Genomic DNA, 23,332 nt, shown 5'->3' with positions numbered 1-23,332 from the left:
GGAAATGTGGTTCCACTGCTCGCGTACGTCGGATTGTTGAAGAGTGCTCTCAGAGAGCAGGTGTGTGAATCGAGTGGCGAACAAATTGGCCGTCTGTTGTGATTGCAGCTTTTCGACGTTAAGCTTCCTTGCATTGTTGGGCGCACATTTTTTGCTGCACAGAGGCGGGGTGCGTATCTTGGCTACAACAAGATAGTGGTCCGAGTCGATGTTTGGCCCTCGGAGTGTACGTACGTCCAAAACGCTTGAAGCATGCCTTCCGTCTATCACAACATGATCGATTTGGTTTCTCGTTTTTCGATCTGGAGACAGCCATGTAGCTTGGTGTATGTTCTTATGATGGAACCTTGTACTAGATATTACCATATTTCGGGCCCCGGCGAAGTCGATCAGCCTCAGTCCGTTAGCGGACGTTTCGTCGTGGAGGCTGATTTTTCCGACAGTGGCGTCAAAGATCCCTTCCTTGCCCACCTTAGCATTAAAATCGCCAAGCACGATTTTGACATCGTGTCGGGCGCAGCGCTCATATGCACGTTCCAAGCGCTCATGGAAAAGATCCTTGGACGCCTCATCCTTCTCTTCCGTCGGGGCATGGGCGCAGATGAGCGAGATGTTGAAGAATCTAGCTTTGATGCGGATTGTGGCTAGACGTTCGTCCACCGGGGTGAACGCCAGTACTCGGCGACGGAGTCTCTCTCCTACCACGAATCCAACACCGAATTTGCGCTCCTTTACGTGGCAACTGTAGTAGACGTCGCAAGGCTTCACGCTTACTTTACCTTGCCCCGTCCATCGCATTTCTTGGATGGCGGTGATGTCAGCCTTTGTCTTCCCGAGGACATCAACCAGCCGGGCAGAGGCACCTTCCCCATTAAGGGTCCGGATATTCCAGGTGCATACCCTTAAATCATAGTCCTTTATACGTTTGCCGTGGTCGTCATCAGAAAAAGGGGGTCTCATCCGAGGCTTGTTGGAATTTTTCATTGGGCGGGGTTTTAACGTGGCGGGACCCAAACCCAGCGCACGCGAAGTTTTACGCCTTCTCACTTTAGCTCGCTCACAAACGGGTGTTTGGTTGCTACCCAGAGGATACGTGGATATAAATATCCGGACGTTGTGAGCTGCGATTTGAACCGTATGCACAAGAATCGCTTCTGGCCACTCCCAGGTGAATGGCAGTCAAAAGTTTTATTTTTTGGAAATATTTAAAAAAAAACTATTAAAATCAGTAGGCATTGGAGTTCTGCGAATATCTTCTAAATGGGTAGAGTAATCGATTAAATAAGACCTTTTTTGTAGAGCGTTCAATTCGCTATGGAAATAATTGAAGCTCATTTGACAATAATTATTTTTTAGTAAGTTACAAAATTCAAAAGAAAAAGTTATTCTCCTTAAAATACTTCAATCTTTGACCTTGAATATCTCTTAAATGGTTAGATTAATGAAAAGAGTATAGCAGACCATTTTTGTAGAGCGTTCAATTTGCTATAAATATTGACGATCTATTGGTGATAAGATATGATTATTTTTATTTGAGACTAAATTGAAAATGGAAAACTATGATGAGCATAATCTTCCCGTTAATATTAAGAGCTCAGATTTGGTAAGTACTTTCTAGAGGTACCTAGGAACTAGTTTTCGTGTGTCGGATCCAAAAAAAAATAATACTTGATTTTTTTTTACCCACCCTAATGTACACGTAAATTGAAAACGTTTAGTTTGGTTTTACACCAAAATTGCTACAAAATTACTATTAAAATAAATGTATTTACGCGTTTGAAACAGTGTTGCCAGAGCAAATTTAGAGCTAAAACGGTCGAAAAAAAGAGCTAAAAAGAGCTAAATAATACTAATAGTAGCTAAAATGAAGAGCTACAATTTTTTTTTTAAGCTTGAGCATTTATTGACGTAAGGTTTTTTTATGTGTTCGGCAATTCTAATAAAAACAACGAATTTTATAAGTTTAAGTGCTGTAAAAATCTTTTAAAACCAAAATAAGGTGCATATATTTCCAATTCGTTGCTATGGCAATATTTGAATTTAATCATTTTCGCATAATTTTTCTGGAGAGTTTTACTTCCAGCTCTCCTTAAAGGTAAAATTAGTAAGGTAAAACAAAATCCGCGCTATCAGAAAAAGGATTTTCTTCTAACTAATTTTTGAATTCTTTAACCTAGATCCAAGAGTTTATGGTGGATACACTGCTTCGCGAAATTTTCCATTTTATCAACGCTTTAGTTTCGGTTTATATACACCAAAATATCTAAAACTTGTTGGAGCTAAAAAAAATGCTAGATAAATTTGAAAAGAGCTCAAAAAAGAGCTAAGAGCTAAAACTCAATTTTCGGAGCTAAATGGAAAAATAAAGAGCTAAATCTAGCTCGAAAAGCACCAAAATGGCAACACTGGTTTGAAATTGTGATTGTTTTTGATTAATTTTCTGTCTTTATTTGAAAGTTTGTTTTTCGATTGCCTGATGGATTACATTTACACAAAAAATTATATTAAGGGATTTTATGAAAAAAAATGAAATGGCATCATGATTCTCTCACGGCTCTCTTTGCACTTAGAAATTTAAATTGGAAATCAAAATTATATTGTTCTCCAAGTTTCTAAGTGAAGTTGGTTTTTTGGGTAACTACATACACGCGCTGCTCATTTGTCAGATATACAATTTTCAAGTCAAGTCTAAGTCTTGCATAACTGAGCTTTTACTGACATCAACAAAAAAATGCCAAAAAACAACAGCAAGTCCCAGTTACTGTAAACTTGAGAGAATCGTTCCATAAGTAACGTGCCCGTTTTTTCGGACAGGCTTAGGTGCGTGCCAAAATTATTTTTATGAATATTCCAACTCGAAATGTTTATAAAAGACGTGTTTTGACATATAGAATTGTAAATGTTTAAAATAAAGTAAGTAGAAGGGGAGGACGACCAATTATTCCATAAAAAAAAGAAAATAAATTTTATTGACGTTTGACAGCGATAGACTCCATGTTTCTGTGGTCCGATTGTAGGAACACGCATAATTTAGTATTCGTCTCGGCGAGGAGAAGGTTTGTACCTTATGCAGCGTTTTTACTGCTTTTAAACATATGTTTTCGAAGAGCTATCGCATTTAGTAAAACGAAAGATCGACATGCTGCAACCCTTGCGGAAACCTGTGCAGCATTACCAAGAATAAAGGAAAACAAAGTGACAAGGAATTAAAAAACATTCATCAAGTGCTTATTTATGGTATGTTTGATTTTACATATATTGTGAAGGAAACGATGAATTTTATTGCATTTGCATTTATAGCAGCAGAGTAAGAACGCGCTATGGAAGTGAATTCACAAAGATATGCGGAGCTGTCGGGCATAGTAACCATAGACGCATCTATGTCAACTTCTGGTTGAATTGTTCAACCACAACCTCCTATGCCTGAAGAACTGGTTCTCAATCCAGTTAATACAATAACATTTCTTGTGCATATAACTCCGGTTACGCCATCCGCAGTATTTTCGCACAGAACCCACATCGAAATTTACAAAAAAGTGCATAGTACAAACCGAATTTATTAATAAACTATTGCTCGGAGATTTTAACCATTTATTTTAAATTAAAGTTTAATGCTTTGGTTACACGTACATGTTATTGCTTTTAGATTCGGATTATGCGTTTGGACACAACAACCGAAAATCATTGTACAAATAAAGAAACCGGACACAAGTTTCTCGATGAGGGGCAACAAACATTCTTTTTTGTTCGTTCATATGTATAAAACAGTGGAAAAAAATATACGTCCATATATACGAAAGGCAAATTTGTCTGTTTAAAGGAACACCACTAATATTTCCTCCAAACACACGCCGATTTACATATTTTATCTCAGGATTGTTTTCATACAAAATTACGCAGAAAAGCTGCCAATTTCTTACTCGTTCGTTTTTAGGCATGCCATTGTTACGAATTTCGAAAGTTCGAAAATACGATTCGGATTGCAGCATACTATTTCTACGATTCGTAGCAAAATCCGAATACGAAAGAGTTGCAGAATAGGGGTGCATGTTTATCTTCATCTAATGCAGGGATCACAAGATTTGTACATTTACAGAGTGGTGCTGTTTGAAAGTTGTTATTGAGCAAAACTCATTATTTCTGTGACTGCCAAAATGTACAAATCTGTACTAATGCACAAATCGTGCGATCCCTGCTTAACAGCTTCTTTACAGCGTATTCACTACTGATAGTGATAGCAGAGCGTAATTTGCCGGCCCAACTATGTAGGATAGTTTTAGGCAGTGGTATGATAGATTCTATTGTGAATTCCTTGGTAAGATATAATATCGGAAATTAGTTTGAATAAATCTGCTGTGAACCTTGGGATATTTCTATACGAATTTCTGTAGAGCACCTACCGGGTGTGTGGTTTGAACTTGATCTGAATGCTTAAATTAAATAACACACCGCTTTGTTTCTGATTATGCTCCTAATTCGTGGCACATAGGGCGCGTTCATATTGTCTAACCGTAGACTGTTTGTCCTAGAAACTCACAGTTGAGTAGTTCCGCTCAGTTCAACAGTTGCCAACTTTCCGCCATTTTTTCCTTCGTACAATTTTTTCGCTACCTTAGCTCAACGTGTTTTGCTCAGCCTAAGCATATGATCGAAAAGATTTACGCCGCTTATATTAAATGTGCTATGCTCATAAATTGTGAGTCAACCCTTAATAAAAATATTATGTCCTGGTTATGTAAAATAAAACTAAAAATTTCAAAATAAAATAATGTAAAAAAAAATATTTTTTAAAAACAAGCGTATTAAAAGATTTTTTAGCAAGAAAATTTTATCATAACTGCACTAAAATGAATAAAATAAAACAAGTTAAAGTCTTGTTAACAGTTACATATATGCCTCTGCGTCTGCGTGTGCATCCTCATATGTACACGATACTGTAGATTTGTAAGCGCATTCCTTATACATACATATGTATGTGTGTACTACTGTCTGTCTGGTAACCGCTTATGTAGCAAACATTAAAATTAAAGACCCAAAATTAAGAAAAAAACAAACTCCAGACATCCAAAACCAGTTTTTTTAAGTTGAGAATAACTAAAAAGAAAACCAAATTTAACAATTGACAACAATAACTTTACTTTTGCTATGTACTCTCTTTGATCTTGTTTAGCGATCAGCTGAGTAAATGTAAAACTTCTGCTTCTGATTCTATATATACCAGTAACACGAAAACTAGCGATCGTGATTAATGTCTTTTTTTATCACTAATATGTGAGAATTGAATGCTAAAAAAACAGCCGCCTTGTAGGAAAATAGAAATAGAGAACAAAAGTTATGTAAAATAAAGTAACAAACATTACATAAATACATTGAAATAAGAATATTAGAGCATAGTTCCAAGTTTAGTATTTAAGCCTAATCATTTAAATTGTTTTTTTTTTCTAAAATTTGAGACCACTATGAAGTTTTTTCAATAAATTATGAATTTTATAACATGATGACATGAAGGTAGGAGTAATTGTTACAAGGGATCTTCGTCAAACTATCCTATCGAAAATTATGGGTACAGAATGCGGGCGTCGACTAACAACCTAGGCCTAGCCTGCTTCTAAGCAGTTCCGCATGAATGAGAACTCAACGCCTTTGTTTGTTTTTAACTTTTACGTTCATTTCCTAAACTTTTGTTTTGGTTTTATTGAGTTCGTGGGGTTTGTCTCCCCATTAGATTCAGATAGGAATCCTTTAAACTAAAGTTTATGTGTTTCCGGTTGAAGCGTGGCAAAAAAACCCACCCCATACCGCAATAGCTGAGGCACGAGAGGATTCCCCCTGTCGTGGTCCTTCAACTGAGTACAGGTGAGGATGAGAGGTCGAGACGTGACTAACCTCTCCAAAGTATATCCCCGTTTTTAGCAGCACCCACACCTCACCATAATCATTACATGTTACTGTTCTTAATTTCAGCTGATATCATTTACCAAACTATTTGAATTTGGCGACAATTACGTTGAATAATTCCGTTATTTACATTAGGGACGTCAGTGGCACAAATAAATCGATGTACTAAGCTAATAAAAGCGGGTAAAACTGTTTCTGGGTTATACTAAGTAGCAAGCCATTGTTCAAGTTATCTATGACTTTCGACCAAATCAATGGCAAATGTCCTTTTAATTACCTTTGCGTGCATTAGAATAAAAGGCAATTCGGCACATAGTTCACCTCCCAAAGCACCCAAGAATAGCTTAACCTTAACGGCATATGAAACAATGATTCCGAAAGCGTCGCGAGCATCCTGACTGGCAATGCTGAAATGAAAATTGTATACTTGAAACATCTGCGTATACTTTGGAGGTCATTGTCTGCAAACTTACAGTGTTGTGGATGCCAGTGAAGTTTCTTTGCGTTTGATGTCACCCTCGACGGCAATACCAGCTCGATCACAATTCGCAGCCAAAGTTGGCACCAAATACATAACCTTTTGCAAGCTCGAGCCTGGATTTAACGGGCAACCCTCACTAGTTTCTACAAATGCAATCGTGTTGCGGAATTGTCCATTTTGGAAGAGTACAACATCGACGCCTTGCTGCACCATAGCCTTGATCTTCTTCACCACCTTATTTGAGTTGTTGCGCACACAGATGTTCACCGCAATTTTCTCGCTGTGATGATATAGCTGCTTATCGAGCGTAACTTCAAGCTCCAGCTCACCGGGTGAGAGTAGGAAATCTTTGCGCACCACTGTGCATGGCTGTATTCCTTGCTTAGTGGGTGCATATTGCACCTTACGTATACCTAAATTGATGGTGCTGCGACGGTGGGAGCGATCACAGTCACTGTCGCCTGTGAAGACCTTCACAAAGTATTGTACACCACAAGGCTGCGTTTCATCATTGGCCTTCTGCTGCAAGACCACCGAAGCTGGTGAACTGGAAGGTAACTCCATAACGAATGGGAAAGCATTGGAACCGAGTTTCTTCAGCAAACGCTCTTGCATTTTTGTCAATTGTATGTCAACCTTTTGCTGTGGATGCACTTGCTGTGAGACGAGTGTTAGCTCCTTTTGGAAGCGCAAGCCGATCATCTCGTCATCTTCACGTCCATAACGAAAGTTACAGATGAGTTGGATGAAAACTTTGCGGTTCTGCCGAACATATTCCTCGTCCAAAACGATGATGCCATCTGCAGAAGATGAGATTTTTATCAGTTGCAGTAAGGTTTTTATTTGAAATATTTTAAGGTGTCGAGCATTTGATGCCGTTATTACTCTTAGGGCCGTTTACTTATCTTTTTTATATAAGTATAGTTGTTTCATTAGTTAAACGTAACTACAGACATATCTTTCATAGAAATTTCTATAGTTAAGTTTATCTATTTTAAAGTATAGTTAAATCATTTTAAAATATAGTTAAATCATTAAATCGGCCCTTAGGCTTGTTTTTAAATAGAGAATTAACTGCCGAACGTGAGTTATCTCTCCACTCTAAAAACGAAATTTATGCTACGGTTACTATATGTGCATTTTTTTGTAAGCGAGGGACAAAAGAACGCTTAACTCGAGTAAAATTTCCTTTTAGCTACTTAAGCAACTCTGTTGGTAGCTGGCAAGAATAATGTGACTAGTTTAACGGGATTTAGATACAAAAACCAATTAAAACAAGTAAGAGCAGCGCTGTCTTCGGCTATGCCGAAGGCTTCATACCTTTCATGAACATCTGCAAATTTTACTTTGACAGATTACTGCTTTTGAATACATCTGCATACATCGATAGAGGAGTTACATACTTATATAAAAAATCGCATCTAAACAATCAGAGGTATGGAAGATATACTTTATATGGCACCAATCTAAGTGATTTTCACTGCTATGTGATCGGTATGTAAACCGGTAACACAATTTATTGGGTTTAGTTTCCTACATAAAGGAGATATATGGCAAAAACTGGTATCTGAACAATCAGTGCTATAGGAGATAAAGCTTATACAGCATAGATTTTGACGATTTTCTCAGTAGACTTTGTATTATTATTTAAAAAATAGCTTACGAAATTTATCGGTTTTAGCTGTCCAAATAAAGGAGTTTTACAGTAAAACCCCATATCTGAACAATCAATTGTATGGAGGCAATAAACAGGTTATAGTGACCCGATCTTTGTTAATTTTACTGTAATCCTTCTGTTGATAATGAGTGAAAATAGCGCGAAATTTCATGTTTCTAGCTACATAGATGGAGTAGTTATAACAAAAAATCGCATATCTGAACAATCAGTTGTATTGGAGCTATATGTAAAAGTGACCCGATCTTTGTTATTTTCACTGTAAGTATTCTGTTAATAATGAGTGGAAACGGTGCGAATTTTGATGTTCCTAGCTGCATAAATGAAGAAGGTATGGCAAAAAATCTCATATCTGAACAATCAGTATGGTGGATATAGGTTGTAGTGACTCGATCTTTGCTATTTTCACTGAAAGTATTCGTTTGATAATAAGTGACAACAGTGCAAAATTTCATGTGTCTAGCTACTTAAATGGAGGAGTTATAACGAAAAATCTTATATCTGAACAATCAGTTGTATGAGAGCTATAGGTTATAGTGACCCGATCTTTGTAATTTTTACTCTAAGTTTTCTGTTGATAATGGGTAGAAGTAATACAAAATTTCATGTTCCTAGCTGCATAAATGGAGAAGTTATAACGAAGAATCTCATATCTGAACAATCAGTTGTATGGGAGCTATATGTTATAGTGGTCCGATTCTTCCGGTTCCGACAAATGATTAATACATTATAAAAATACACCCACCTACCAAATTTGATCCGGATATCTCGAAAACTGAGAGACTAGATTGCATACAAACAGACGGACAGACAGACAGACAGACAGACGGACATGGCTAAATCGACTCAGCTCGCCGTTCTGATCATTTAAGTATACATTTTAGTGGGTCTATCTCTTCTTATTCTGGTACTTACAAACATCGGACCAAAGTTATAATACCATTTCATGCTCATGAAAGGTATAATGAGTAATTATGCGAGGTATTTGCGTAATATATGTATATAATTATTTAAAATATAAGTCACGTATATAAGGAAACAAAAATTTCCCTCTCCACTTCCCCATTAACAATTCACAATAGAGCAGTTTTTTCACTTAACAACTCTATGCTTCAGGTCGCGTATTTTTTAACCGACCTGGCTGAACTCGGATAAATAGCCGAGTTTGTGTTGTTGCTTTGCGTGTATTTCGTCATTTAAGCGATTTTTTTTTGTAGCTCGGTTGCAAAAGAATGCACCTTATGGATGGGTATTCTGACGAAATTTTGTTCTAACGAATTCAGACGACTTCGTCGAAACACGCACGATGTCGTCAGAATAATTTTGTATCATACATAATATATTCTCTGTTGCCTCGTTTAAGTTTGGCATTGAAAAAAACAAAATGACATATTTGAAAGGCTAAAAGTGAAAGTACATACCATCCATTGCGACAGCGTCACCGCCACCGTCACCATCACCTTCAACGATGCTTATGCGTCAAGTTACACACAATTCGTTTGACATTGCGCCCGAAAAATCATTAACTCGCTGATACTCTTTGGAAAATTTTCATTTTACTTTTTCCTTTCTCTATTAGGTTTTCCTCCATTATTTTTTGGATTTCGTTTATCCATAAATATTACAGTTTTCACAAATTGGAAAAATTTACTTTCAAACATGTAAACAAAACACTGAATAGTTGTCATTTGACGCAATCGCACAAGCAAAATTGAGAGTTGAGTTAATTTGTGCGGCACCGTCACCGTCAGCTTGTTCAAGTAACTTCATACAAATACACCGAATCAGCTTTTTTGACAACTGCCGGTGACGGTGACGGCGACGCAATGGACGCTATGTACTTTCACTTTAAGACTTCGATAAAAAGAGTATCTAACTCGATGTTTTGTGTGAAAAACTCTTTTACAATGTAGGAAAATTGAGAAACAAGTAATATAAAAAGAAATTTCCAAAAACAAGCTTTTATTAATGGTTAATAAAAAAAAGAAGTAAAATCGGCCCGCACCCCCTAACGGCTAATTTGTTTAAGGAGTTATTTCTTCCCATTTAAGTAATATACGTTCTAAATATGAAACAAATATACCATAACACTATCGCTGAAATAAGCACTTTCTGCGGCCAAAAGATCAATTTTCAATTTGAAAAGAAACTATTAATTTATTACCGCAAGGTAACCCTGGTAACCTAGGTGACTACCCATGATTCAATAATACAAGGTTGTGTAATTTGTGACAGCTAAAATTTGACACTCCTTTATCTAGATTTGTATTTTGGAAGTAGGAGAAAGGGGAAGAATGTGATCGCATTTTGCGAAAACGGTAGTAGAATGGTACTACAAAAAGTACGCAAAGTATACAATTAGAAGTAAAATGTGTATTATTAATTCTATGCGAATTTGCAATATATTTGGTGTTTTAATGGAAATACTAAACAATACATAAAAATATCCATTTTTGATGCAGATCAATAGAACTTTTTATGCTCATTTCAACCATGCCAAAATGATTTAGCGCAAGTAAAAAATTAAGACGTTCTAGAAGGTTAAAGTTCAGTTTTTATATATTTTAAATATTAATACCTTATGAACACTATAACCGATTAAAAAACAAATGACGTCACCATAAAGATAATTAATTTGTTCTTCAGCTGATGTACATAATTTATAGCTTTTTGTATTTTTAAACCTAAACCACTAAAAAGCGAACAAATGTTATTTTTTCATGAAATAACCTTTTTTGAAAAAACTGCATAATTAATGGTAAAGAAATTTATATTATTTAGAAAGTACAAGTTATTATCTTTAATTCGATATTACGTATTTTATCATGATCTACTTTTGGGTTTCAACAATTTGGTGATAATAAAAAATACAAATTAACCTCTTATATCTCAAATTCAAATCAAANCTTATATCTTCTTTATTTTTTACCTGCGCCAAATAAATTTGGTATCGTTCAAATCAGCGCAAAAAGTTCTATCAATCGGCATTTTTGGTTATTTTATAGCTAAACGGTCGCTTTTCTACACTTGTTCTAGAAAATTACGCAAACGAAGGTGACGCCAACGAATATTTAGTATGAACATGATACAAAAAAGAAGGTAGTTTCATTGTCACTTTTCGGGCGCCATATTAACTACCTGACAATTAAGCAGATTGTGACATTTCGTGCTGCCATACTTAGTCCTCAATAATCATTTATTTATTGTAAAAAAATATTTACAAAATGAAGAGGAAATTTGTCTTCGATATGCGCGACAACGCATAATAAGAGGTACTCCCGATTGAACTGGCACTCAGAGTCTGGAAGTAAGTAGTGCGTTAAGTGCAGCTTGGCCAATACAATACAATAACAATACATCTTCTTCGGACTATAAAAAAAAAGAGTTTTGTTATGTAAATTTATTTATTTTGTTTAAAATAAAATGAAAAACAGCTTTTTAATAAATAAATAATTCAAAACTAGATTTTATTTTATTTCTTCATCACTTCACATCGATATTACTCAAAGGATCTTTTAAACGCTGGAGAAAAGCGTTCAAATTTGATTATTGAACACATCAACTTACTATTGTTTGTATGTAAATTTTACTCCTTAATATTTAAAAGAAAATCTCCCCTATCGAAAAATTTCAATGTGGCAAAGCTATGCTTTATGTTTACATCTGGAGAAATGTCAAAATTCTGCTTTATAATCAAAAAATAGTAGTAATGAAACTACCTTCTTTTTTGTATCATGAGTATGAGAAGAATTTTTGGTTTTACTACTAATATCACTAGAAACTATAGAGTAAGCAACATTTTGCACAAGTAAAGGTGCCGATTTTATGTGTGGGAGCGAGAAGACTGCTTTATTACAAAACCTTTCTGTTATTGAATCATGGTGTCAACCTAAATTTTGCGCTTTTGGTTTTAGTTTGTGCTAGAATTTTATTAAAATGAGCTGCAGTGCAACGCGAATGTGTTTCACCTATATTGATTTTTTTAGCAATGGAAAGTAATACAAATTGTAAAAATACTAATGGTATGTACCATGGGCAGTAATAATTGTGATTTGAAATTCACATTTGTGTTTTTGAAAAACTGACTATTTCAAAGTGCATGCTATCTTAATACATAAAAATCCCGTGTCACTGCGTTCGTTTACGCTAATCTCCGAAACCGCTTAACCGATTTCAATGAAATTTTGTGGGTGTGTATTGTTGGTTCCAACTTAAACTATAGGATAGTTTTGATTTTTTTTTAAATCGAAATTAATATATAAAAATCCCGCGGCACTGTGTTTGTTTACGCTAATCTCCGAAACCGCTTAACCGATTTCAATGAAATTTTGTGGGTGTGTATTTAGGGTTACCAGATTTTTTTCTCAAAATTCAGTACTTTCGGCTTTTTCAGCGCTAAAAAATCAGTACAATTCAGTACACTTTTGTTAGACAGAAAAATTATACATTTCACTGCTAGTTGTACTAAACACACATTAAAACAAAAACAAAAATCACATTTATTTTTACATATGTAGGTACATATGTTTGTGTATGTGTTTTTTTTAATATTTGCAATGTTTTTCGTAATAATTTGTTTCCTTAATTTTTAATAGAAATATAGTTCATTCTGCATCAAATGGCAAATAAATTAATAATTCAAAGTTTTACAAAATCTAGAAAAATTCGAAAAATTTTCACCAAATTTTTCAACTTTCAACAAGTTTTGTAGTTCACTCAATAAAGTGCAAGTTTCTAGTGGCTATAAGCTACCGTTGATTTTTGAGAATTTTATTACTGACGTTCTGCGGCATTTTTTCCCATACAAAAAAAAAAAACTATCAAGCATTCGTTATACAGGGTGTCCCAGAAGTAACGTGCCAAACTTTAGGGCAAGGTAGGTGGGTTTAAGATCTCTAAAAGCGTCTTTTCTTAAAAGGTGCCGAGCTTGTATTAGAGTAGAAGGTCGCCAATTTGAGCATATTTTATCAATAAATGAATAAATTTCTCTTCAAACGACTCATGTATATTTTATTTCACGTGAATCCATGCTTCACAAAAAATATTGATAGATATAGCCCTTGTTATAGACTCTAGTCCGAATTCCGGTAAGTAACACAAAATAATGTCAGGAGCAGGTAATAATGTACCTTTGTACTATTTAGCATGTCATTTGACGGTAACAAGAGCAAATTCAATTTAAATCTATTAAATACATTCTAGCGTGTCTCAGTCCTTTACCCACAAAAGCGGCTATAACTTTTTTTTTTTTTTTATTCAAAACAGTAAGTGTGGCACCTTTCTGAAATCTTTATTAAATGAGCAATTTTTTTATGTAATGTAAAGTTATAGCTCAGTACATTTTTTTTTCACCCGAGATAGTCAAAGTTGGGGAAGAAAATATCAAAAAGTTAAAAATCCAGAAATAGTCCTAATTTTATGATGGTTCCTTAATATATTTTAACTACATTGCATTTGAGTATGGAGAGGCAACTATCTGGAAGTATTTTACATAAAAAATTTACTAAGTATTGCCCGGTTTGTAGTTGCAGTTAAAGAAAACACATGAAAAGGCACGATTTTTTTTAAATTCGAAAAAATGTAAATATTTCAAAAACGGTGACACTTTTACCTGAAAATTTTTTGTTTATCAGTGAGCTCACCCCCCCACCTACCTTGCCCTAAAGTTTGGCACGTTACTTCTGGGACACCCTGTATGTATAGAGAAAATGAGCAACATCATCAGCAAAAAAACTTCTCAAAAATCAACGATAATTATAACCGCTTAAAACTTGCACTTTACCATACTGAATTGAGTGAACTACAAAACTGCATACTCAAAAAAAAGTTGAAAATTTTGAAGAAAATTTTTCGAATTCAATGTAGAATGAACTATGACCCTTATTATGAGTTGCATTCGATTTTCGATTTTAGCTGGTTTTCGAAGATCGAACATCGAAAGTGAAGTTACGAGCTATGCAACCGTGTCGAAATTTTCGTTGAGTATCGAATATTTTGTCGAACAGAACTTTTCTTTCGATGGTGTAGCGAAATGTTATGATTTTGCATTTGTTTTCTTACTTTTTGGCAACTAGACACAAATTTTAAAAAATTTTTTTTAATTTCATGCAGTTCTAACGTCGTGAATACTAAACACAAGCTCGAAAGGCTGGTTTTACTTGTGAAAGAACAGCTCAATACTCAGTTGGCACGATCTCTGAGAACAAAATAGTATAGCAGTTGATAGTTTTAAAATATTTTAAATAGACAGTCGGAAGTTTATAATAAATCTGTAGACAAATTTCTTAAATATATTTCATGTCCAAATATATTCGAAAGACTGCACTTAAACTCTCTTAAACATTTTCTACTCCTGGCCAGTTTACTAAGATCTCATCCTCTGACGAATCGTTGAACCAGAACTCCGTTGTACTCATTTTTACCATGTTTTTATAAACTCGCTTTCTTTTTTATGTATGTACTCTGGTTAATAATATCAAAAAATTTATTAGAACCACCGTTTAATGTTATATTTGATATAAATTAATATTGCTGCCCCGAACGCTCTGCGCATTGCCACTGAATAATAGATTTACTTAAAATTACATCCCTGGTCCAAAACAAAACAAAGGGAGTATTTTATTTGCTAATTTCTGCGATTTCTATTGTTTAATGTAAATTTATGTCTTTTTAGGAAATGTTGAGCCAACAAAGAAGGCGCAGTTGGAAAATGGAGTTATTAGTAATGAAGTAGCAGGCATATTTGGAAAATTATGCCGATAAGCAGGATGGAATTTGGGGAAGTAAGTGCCTGGTTGACTGCCATCACGGCCGGCAAGAAACCGCAAGCAAAGAGCAGACAACCTTCCAGGAAGCTGCCTCCTGTCCCCGAGTCGAAGCTGAAGTTCAGCAAGAAGCAGGTCAGCAAACTGCTACCCTGATCAAACGTAAACTAAAGCGCTCTGCTGTGATTGCACTCCGTAAACGTGAAAACTTGGGGCATGCTGAGAAATATAAAACAAGAAAACTCCGTGATGGACGCCGTGAGATGAAGTTGCGCTGTGTGGCAAAGAAACGCGGCCAATTCTACGACCCTGAACAATCAAACTGGTTTTTGTGATCCGTATCCGCGGTATCAACGAAGTTGCACCAAAAGTTTCTTTAAGTTTTACTGTTGTTCCGTTTTCGCCACATTAACCACGGTTTGTTCATCAAATTGAACAAGGCAACCATTAGTATGCTACGTATGACGAACCCTATATGGGGTTATCCAAATANATACTAACGCAATTTGTACCAAATAACCGAAAGCATTTTAGTCAATTACTCAGAAACAAAAGAAGATATCCAAAAACCACACATTGTCAAAATGACGCTTCCGGCAATTTTCCATCCAAGCGACGATATTTGAATGTTACTCGCTTATTTTCGAGCCTGTATGTAAATTTTCGGGAAAAAGTTTAAAAAGTATATTAATCTGCTGAAAAGATATTTTCGCAGATTCACAATTTATTTAAAATAAATCTATCAGCTCTATCTCCAATTCCATGTGAATAAATCTCTCCAGTGCTTAAATAATTTTCACCACATTAAATAGCTGCACAACACCCTAATTGCCGAAAAAGCGTTGCTTGCAACACTAGTCCTTTATGGGGACCAAATTTGGTGAAAAAAATAGCTAGGTTTGTTTACTGGATATACTGAGGTGAACAACTTAAACGAGCGAAATTCACAATCGCACTACTCTTCATCGAATGAACGTCATAATACCAAATGAAAATTCGTTCGATCAGCACTTTCGACCACAGTCGAAGATCGAATGCAACTCATAATAGGGGCCAATATTTCTATTAAAAATTAACGAAAAAGTCTATTACGAAAAACATTGCAAATATTAAAAAAAAACACTGTACCTACGGAGCCTTATTCTGGTGGGTGTATGCAGTGTTGGCACTAATCGATTGATTTTTTAATCAATTAGTTAATTCGATTAAATTGAATCCGATTACAGTTAATCATGATTAATTTTAATCCGATTAAACATTTAATCGCAACCGCGATTAAAAAAATTAATTTTTAATCATTAACTCTTAATTTGATTAAGTAGGTTTGGTGATTAATTACTTTATGCTGGAATTTTCCTGTGCACACAAAGCCAGTTAATCGAGTATGGCTAAGTCGGGTTTCCTCATCAATCTAAGAAATTTGGTGTGCATTTTCATTAAGATCTATACCAACATACGTTTTACAAACTAGGTTTTAATATCCCTCTGCACATGTGCGCTGGGTTATAAAAGTTCCGAGTTTATGTATTATATTAATAACAATAATTATAATTTTTCTTTTATTTTATGTGCTTTTTATAAGCGTAAAACACAAAATAATTACTACAACTGTTGTTTGGTTCCAAATTCGGACAAACTAGACATCTTAGTCAGATTTTGTTTTTAATTGGATTAACAATTATGATTAAAATTAATTAATCGTAATCGCCGCCAGCGATTAACGATTAAAAAAATTTAATCATTAATCATACATTTGATTACGATTAATTAATCTTAATCGTCAATCCCTATTAACATTTTAATCGTTAATTTTTAATCGTTAATCAGATTAGCATTTTGCCAACACTGGGTGTATGTATATAGTACACGCCAAACGATTAGAAACAATACTCAGATGTTTATATTTTCCATTCTGTCCTACTTTTTAGTTTTTATCATATTTTTTTATGTAAAATGTAGTTCATTCAGTAACATAAACCATCTAAATCAAAGCTTCAAATTTTGTGCAAAACTTGCGAAAGTTCAACAAATTTCAAAAAATTATGATCAAAATTTCAAACTTTTTAATTAGTATTTAAAAAAGGGTATGTAGGTTTATAGCCCATTCCATTTCAATATAAAAAAGTGCAAGTTTCATGTTGCTCAAATTTCGCGTTGATTTTTAATCATTTCTTTTGCTGGCGGTGTTGTGCACTTTGAGGGTTCACTCTTCGGTAAAATGTGTCTTTTTAATTTAACCTTACTTGACAAGTTTACCCCGAGAAGAAATATTTTTTTTTTATCGAAATTAAGTCTATGCTTCCCGCAAGGTGCTTATCTTAATATATAAAAATCCCGTGTCACTGTGTTTACGCTAATCTCCGAAACCGCCTAACCGATTACAATGTAATTTTGTGGGTGTGTATTGTTGGTTCCAACTTAAAAGATAGGATAGTTTGGAACCCGAGAAAAAATAGCTTTTTTAATCGAAATTTTGTCTATGCCTCCCGCAAGGTGCTTATCACAGCGTACGGCAGTGCGCGCGAGTGACGAAAGCAGCCACAGTAGCATGCTGAAATGACTCGCTTATATATACATGAGATTTGGAAGTTTTTATCCAGACGTCCAATCACATGTTTGAAAGGTCTTGCAGACTGTATCCAGAAAATGTATTCAAGCTTCATAAACGATTAACCGGATTCTTAAAAATTAGGCTAAACTGTTGCGAAACAAAAAATATTTTTTGCTTTTACCGGTTTAAGGGGGTATGTGGGTACACCCAACATAATTAATGTTATTCTATAGGCCAATACCTTTCAAACGATACATTATATATCGAATTCCGGTNAAAGAAAATTAAAAATTGTCTTACATCTAGTAAACATAAAAAATTGCACATATTAAATTCATTATTCATTATAAAATAAAATTTAATAACACAATTCAGTTGAAGTGTATACATATATATGCACATATTTACAAAATGTGGTCTGTATGCACCCGTAGTAAGTTCCCCTAAAACCTAGCCTAAACTCAGAACTGNATAGAGCTAAATGGGTTTTGGTTCGTGTCTCCACTACGAGATGCTTTGCGATGTGTGTAGCGTCTGTACGTACCTTCATTTATTTTTTTTTCAAACTTTCAGGAATTAAAGTACAAAAAAACTGGGAAGGTTTTGTTCCAGGATGTTTCGATTCGTACGCCTTTGGGGCATGTCTGGTGTCTGAAATTCGAAAAAAAGCCAATTTTTTAAACTATCGCTGAGGCCGCACTACTCATTCCATACAAGTGATGTGGATATCAGTAGAAGAGCCTTAAAACATNTAGAGCCATTATTAAATTTAGACATAACTTTGTCGGGCGTTGGTCCTGACGTATATAGAATTAATGCGTTAGAGAGACATAAATATACAAGCTCAACGCGCTAAGTTAGGTATGCTTGTATGTTTATATCTGTTACTCGCCTGGCATATTATCCAACTGCGAAAACAATGACAATTATGATNCAAAAACTGGTCAGTCGATTTTATTCTAAGTTTCCACAAGTTTAGCCCAAGACCTTAGCTTTCATCTGGTATATAGTTTGTATCTGGGAAAGCTCTTATTGTGGAGATATTACTNACAATGACAATTATGATTTATTTAAATGCATATTTTAGCTAAATGTTATATCGTCGCCTGGATAAAAGATTGTCACAAGTTACTTTCGGTAACTCACGATTGAAGTTTGGAATGCAATTTCTCAGAGACAGGACTACAGATTTTCTCCAAAGTGTCGGAGAATGCTATCTACTAGTTCACAAAATTCTTAAATTATCTTATTTTTTTAGTTTAGTGTCAACCATTTATGAGTTTGATAAAATTTTGTCGTATAGGACATTTGTCAAAAAATTTGCAGTCAGTTTTAATGATATACGCCAAAATGTGGTAAGAACTTTTATAAATTAACGATACTTTTTACTAATCAGCCTAATCGTGAGTTTCGCCAAAATTTTGCCAACAATTTTTTCATCCACCTGTAGTGAATACATGCAAACGAAAAGTGAAAAAGTGACCCGGTTCAAGAAAATCAAACTCATGATAAGGCTTAATATATCGGAAACTAAAAAAGAACAGATAACTATATTTGAAAGATCTTGATTAGTTTAGCACGGCAGCAATACTAACGCAATTTGTACCAAATAACCGAAAGCATTTTAGTCAATTACTCAGAAACAAAAGAAGATATCCAAAAACCACACATTGTCAAAATGACGCTTCCGGCAATTTTCCATCCAAGCGACGATATTTGAATGTTACTCGCTTATTTTCGAGCCTGTATGTAAATTTTCGGGAAAAAGTTTAAAAAGTATATTAATCTGCTGAAAAGATATTTTCGCAGATTCACAATTTATTTAAAATAAATCTATCAGCTCTATCTCCAATTCCATGTGAATAAATCTCTCCAGTGCTTAAATAATTTTCACCACATTAAATAGCTGCACAACACCCTAATTGCCGAAAAAGCGTTGCTTGCAACACTAGTCCTTTATGGGGACCAAATTTGGTGAAAAAAATAGCTAGGTTTGTTTACTGGATATACTGAGGTGAACAACTTAAACGAGCGAAATTCACAATCGCACTACTCTTCATCGAATGAACGTCATAATACCAAATGAAAATTCGTTCGATCAGCACTTTCGACCACAGTCGAAGATCGAATGCAACTCATAATAGGGGCCAATATTTCTATTAAAAATTAACGAAAAAGTCTATTACGAAAAACATTGCAAATATTAAAAAAAAACACTGTACCTACGGAGCCTTATTCTGGTGGGTGTATGCAGTGTTGGCACTAATCGATTGATTTTTTAATCAATTAGTTAATTCGATTAAATTGAATCCGATTACAGTTAATCATGATTAATTTTAATCCGATTAAACATTTAATCGCAACCGCGATTAAAAAAATTAATTTTTAATCATTAACTCTTAATTTGATTAAGTAGGTTTGGTGATTAATTACTTTATGCTGGAATTTTCCTGTGCACACAAAGCCAGTTAATCGAGTATGGCTAAGTCGGGTTTCCTCATCAATCTAAGAAATTTGGTGTGCATTTTCATTAAGATCTATACCAACATACGTTTTACAAACTAGGTTTTAATATCCCTCTGCACATGTGCGCTGGGTTATAAAAGTTCCGAGTTTATGTATTATATTAATAACAATAATTATAATTTTTCTTTTATTTTATGTGCTTTTTATAAGCGTAAAACACAAAATAATTACTACAACTGTTGTTTGGTTCCAAATTCGGACAAACTAGACATCTTAGTCAGATTTTGTTTTTAATTGGATTAACAATTATGATTAAAATTAATTAATCGTAATCGCCGCCAGCGATTAACGATTAAAAAAATTTAATCATTAATCATACATTTGATTACGATTAATTAATCTTAATCGTCAATCCCTATTAACATTTTAATCGTTAATTTTTAATCGTTAATCAGATTAGCATTTTGCCAACACTGGGTGTATGTATATAGTACACGCCAAACGATTAGAAACAATACTCAGATGTTTATATTTTCCATTCTGTCCTACTTTTTAGTTTTTATCATATTTTTTTATGTAAAATGTAGTTCATTCAGTAACATAAACCATCTAAATCAAAGCTTCAAATTTTGTGCAAAACTTGCGAAAGTTCAACAAATTTCAAAAAATTATGATCAAAATTTCAAACTTTTTAATTAGTATTTAAAAAAGGGTATGTAGGTTTATAGCCCATTCCATTTCAATATAAAAAAGTGCAAGTTTCATGTTGCTCAAATTTCGCGTTGATTTTTAATCATTTCTTTTGCTGGCGGTGTTGTGCACTTTGAGGGTTCACTCTTCGGTAAAATGTGTCTTTTTAATTTAACCTTACTTGACAAGTTTACCCCGAGAAGAAATATTTTTTTTTTATCGAAATTAAGTCTATGCTTCCCGCAAGGTGCTTATCTTAATATATAAAAATCCCGTGTCACTGTGTTTACGCTAATCTCCGAAACCGCCTAACCGATTACAATGTAATTTTGTGGGTGTGTATTGTTGGTTCCAACTTAAAAGATAGGATAGTTTGGAACCCGAGAAAAAATAGCTTTTTTAATCGAAATTTTGTCTATGCCTCCCGCAAGGTGCTTATCACAGCGTACGGCAGTGCGCGCGAGTGACGAAAGCAGCCACAGTAGCATGCTGAAATGACTCGCTTATATATACATGAGATTTGGAAGTTTTTATCCAGACGTCCAATCACATGTTTGAAAGGTCTTGCAGACTGTATCCAGAAAATGTATTCAAGCTTCATAAACGATTAACCGGATTCTTAAAAATTAGGCTAAACTGTTGCGAAACAAAAAATATTTTTTGCTTTTACCGGTTTAAGGGGGTATGTGGGTACACCCAACATAATTAATGTTATTCTATAGGCCAATACCTTTCAAACGATACATTATATATCGAATTCCGGTTACTAGTTGGAAAGATATAGAGCTAAATGGGTTTTGGTTCGTGTCTCCACTACGAGATGCTTTGCGATGTGTGTAGCGTCTGTACGTACCTTCATTTATTTTTTTTTCAAACTTTCAGGAATTAAAGTACAAAAAAACTGGGAAGGTTTTGTTCCAGGATGTTTCGATTCGTACGCCTTTGGGGCATGTCTGGTGTCTGAAATTCGAAAAAAAGCCAATTTTTTAAACTATCGCTGAGGCCGCACTACTCATTCCATACAAGTGATGTGGATATCAGTAGAAGAGCCTTAAAACATGCTATCTAACGCTATCTTTTGCGTTTATAAAATATAAATATGTCATAACGGTATCGCCTGAAAACTAAAAATCGGGCTGCTGAAAATAGAGATTTCGGGCATTTTCTCAAAAACTGGTCAGTCGATTTTATTCTAAGTTTCCACAAGTTTAGCCCAAGACCTTAGCTTTCATCTGGTATATAGTTTGTATCTGGGAAAGCTCTTATTGTGGAGATATTACTATTCAAATCGAAAAAATGTCGCTCCAAAAAGGGTCAAATGGTTAAAAATTAACATATCCGTCTAATTTGGTTACTTTAAGATATAAAAATAACATACCCAGTTCCCCGATAAAAATCGCCTATTCCCCGATTGCCTCTTAACCCGAAATTTCCCTGCAAATCAGGGAATTTCCCGCGAGTTGAGAAGTTGAACGATGCAGCTGTGCTAATCACTTCGTACATGACTTGGAAACCACAGTTTGTGTGTATTTTAGGGTTTTTTTTTCAGTCACATGCCGAAATTGTAATATTTTCCCCATTTTAATTGTAGTTATGTACACAGTATTTAACAATGCTACATGAGTTTATCACCCGCACTTAACTTACCATAGCCATAGGTGTCGTCTTTCTCCCATAGTTTCCCCCCTCTTTCCCCTACCCATTCACTCTCTTTTTTTCCTGCCTCCCTGCGTCCTTTTCCCTCCCCCCCTCTAAGGGCATCACAATGGACAGCTTAGTCAAGTCCAAGTGTGCCTCCATATGCGGAGCCAGCCCGCTTACCTAATCTAAGCTAACCTAACCTAACTGGGCAGACGCAAAAAATATTACCTACAGTTGTACATAAATATGTATGTATGAATGCATTTAGTTGACCCAATCTCAAATCACCCAGGCCGGCGGAAAGTGAATTTAAGATAGCGATAAAACTCACAGGGATTGTTCCTTGAACAATTTAAGGAGACACGTATTTTTTCTTTTTGCTCAGAAATGCGAATTTTTCGAATAATGAATTTTTTTCTTTTTGAGTACGAACGCTTCTTTTTTCCTCTCTTAATAGCAACTTTTGATGAAATCGTTTATAACTGCCGCAAAAAAGCAAGGATTCTAACGATTTTTTTTTTAATTGCAGATATTGATCTACTGAATCGATCTAGTGAACTAAACTTCAGTAATTGTTTATTAATAATTAATTACTGTTTATAAACAAAAAAAAAGTTTTTTTTTCAAATTGATTTTTTCCAAATTGCCACATCTTTTTTTTCTCTCAAACTTTTTTGTCTATTAGGGAATAGTATAAACTATTTTCAGTACGAGTAGCAATATGCTAAAATTCGTCGTTTTCGAGTTATGATTTTTTTTCTGAAAATGCACTTATATGATGCTAGCAGATTTTCGTGCCAGTTGAGGGCACAAAAATTGTTGCCCATTATGACAAAATTTCCTTGCTGGAAATTTTTTGAGGTTGCCCGATCAGAGCCAAAAGTTTTTCCCAATTGGGCTCTAATTTTGGCCCAATTGGGCCCAATTAGCGATTTGCCCAATCTACCGAAGATTTCCCCAACCAGTGCTCACAATTTGCTCAAAGTGAACGTGCATACGCAATTAAAACGCTTTTATCGATAAAATCACACATACACACATCAAAATTCCCTACGAAAAAAAATATTTTTTATGAGATTGGAAATGAAAAGCGTGGGGCGCATGCAATACAAAGCATTATATTTAATTGACAATAGGCAAACTACATAACATAGACCTAAAATTTC

The 23,332-nt window shown here is 34.7% G+C and overlaps 1 protein-coding gene across 1 annotated transcript in view; it reads right to left on the bottom strand.

Annotated features, from left to right (window-relative positions):
• Positions 1-23,332, bottom strand: part of Arr1 (arrestin 1) — a 97,478-nt gene that overhangs the window by 27,184 nt on the left and 46,962 nt on the right. Inside the window, exons 2-3 of the mRNA XM_017613408.1 lie at positions 6,372-7,179; positions 6,176-6,305 (exon numbers count right to left, since the gene is read on the bottom strand). Coding sequence (XP_017468897.1) covers positions 6,176-6,305; positions 6,372-7,179 — 938 coding nt within the window. The remainder of the gene's footprint in view (positions 1-6,175; positions 6,306-6,371; positions 7,180-23,332) is intronic.

Source organism: Rhagoletis zephyria, unplaced genomic scaffold, assembly GCF_001687245.7.
Source record: "Rhagoletis zephyria isolate East Lansing unplaced genomic scaffold, Rhagoletis_zephyria_1.1 Rzeph_scaffold_00657, whole genome shotgun sequence".
NCBI lineage: Eukaryota > Metazoa > Arthropoda > Insecta > Diptera > Tephritidae > Rhagoletis > Rhagoletis zephyria.
Note: the sequence above shows the minus strand (reverse complement) of the source record. Positions and strands in the feature narration are given on the sequence as shown.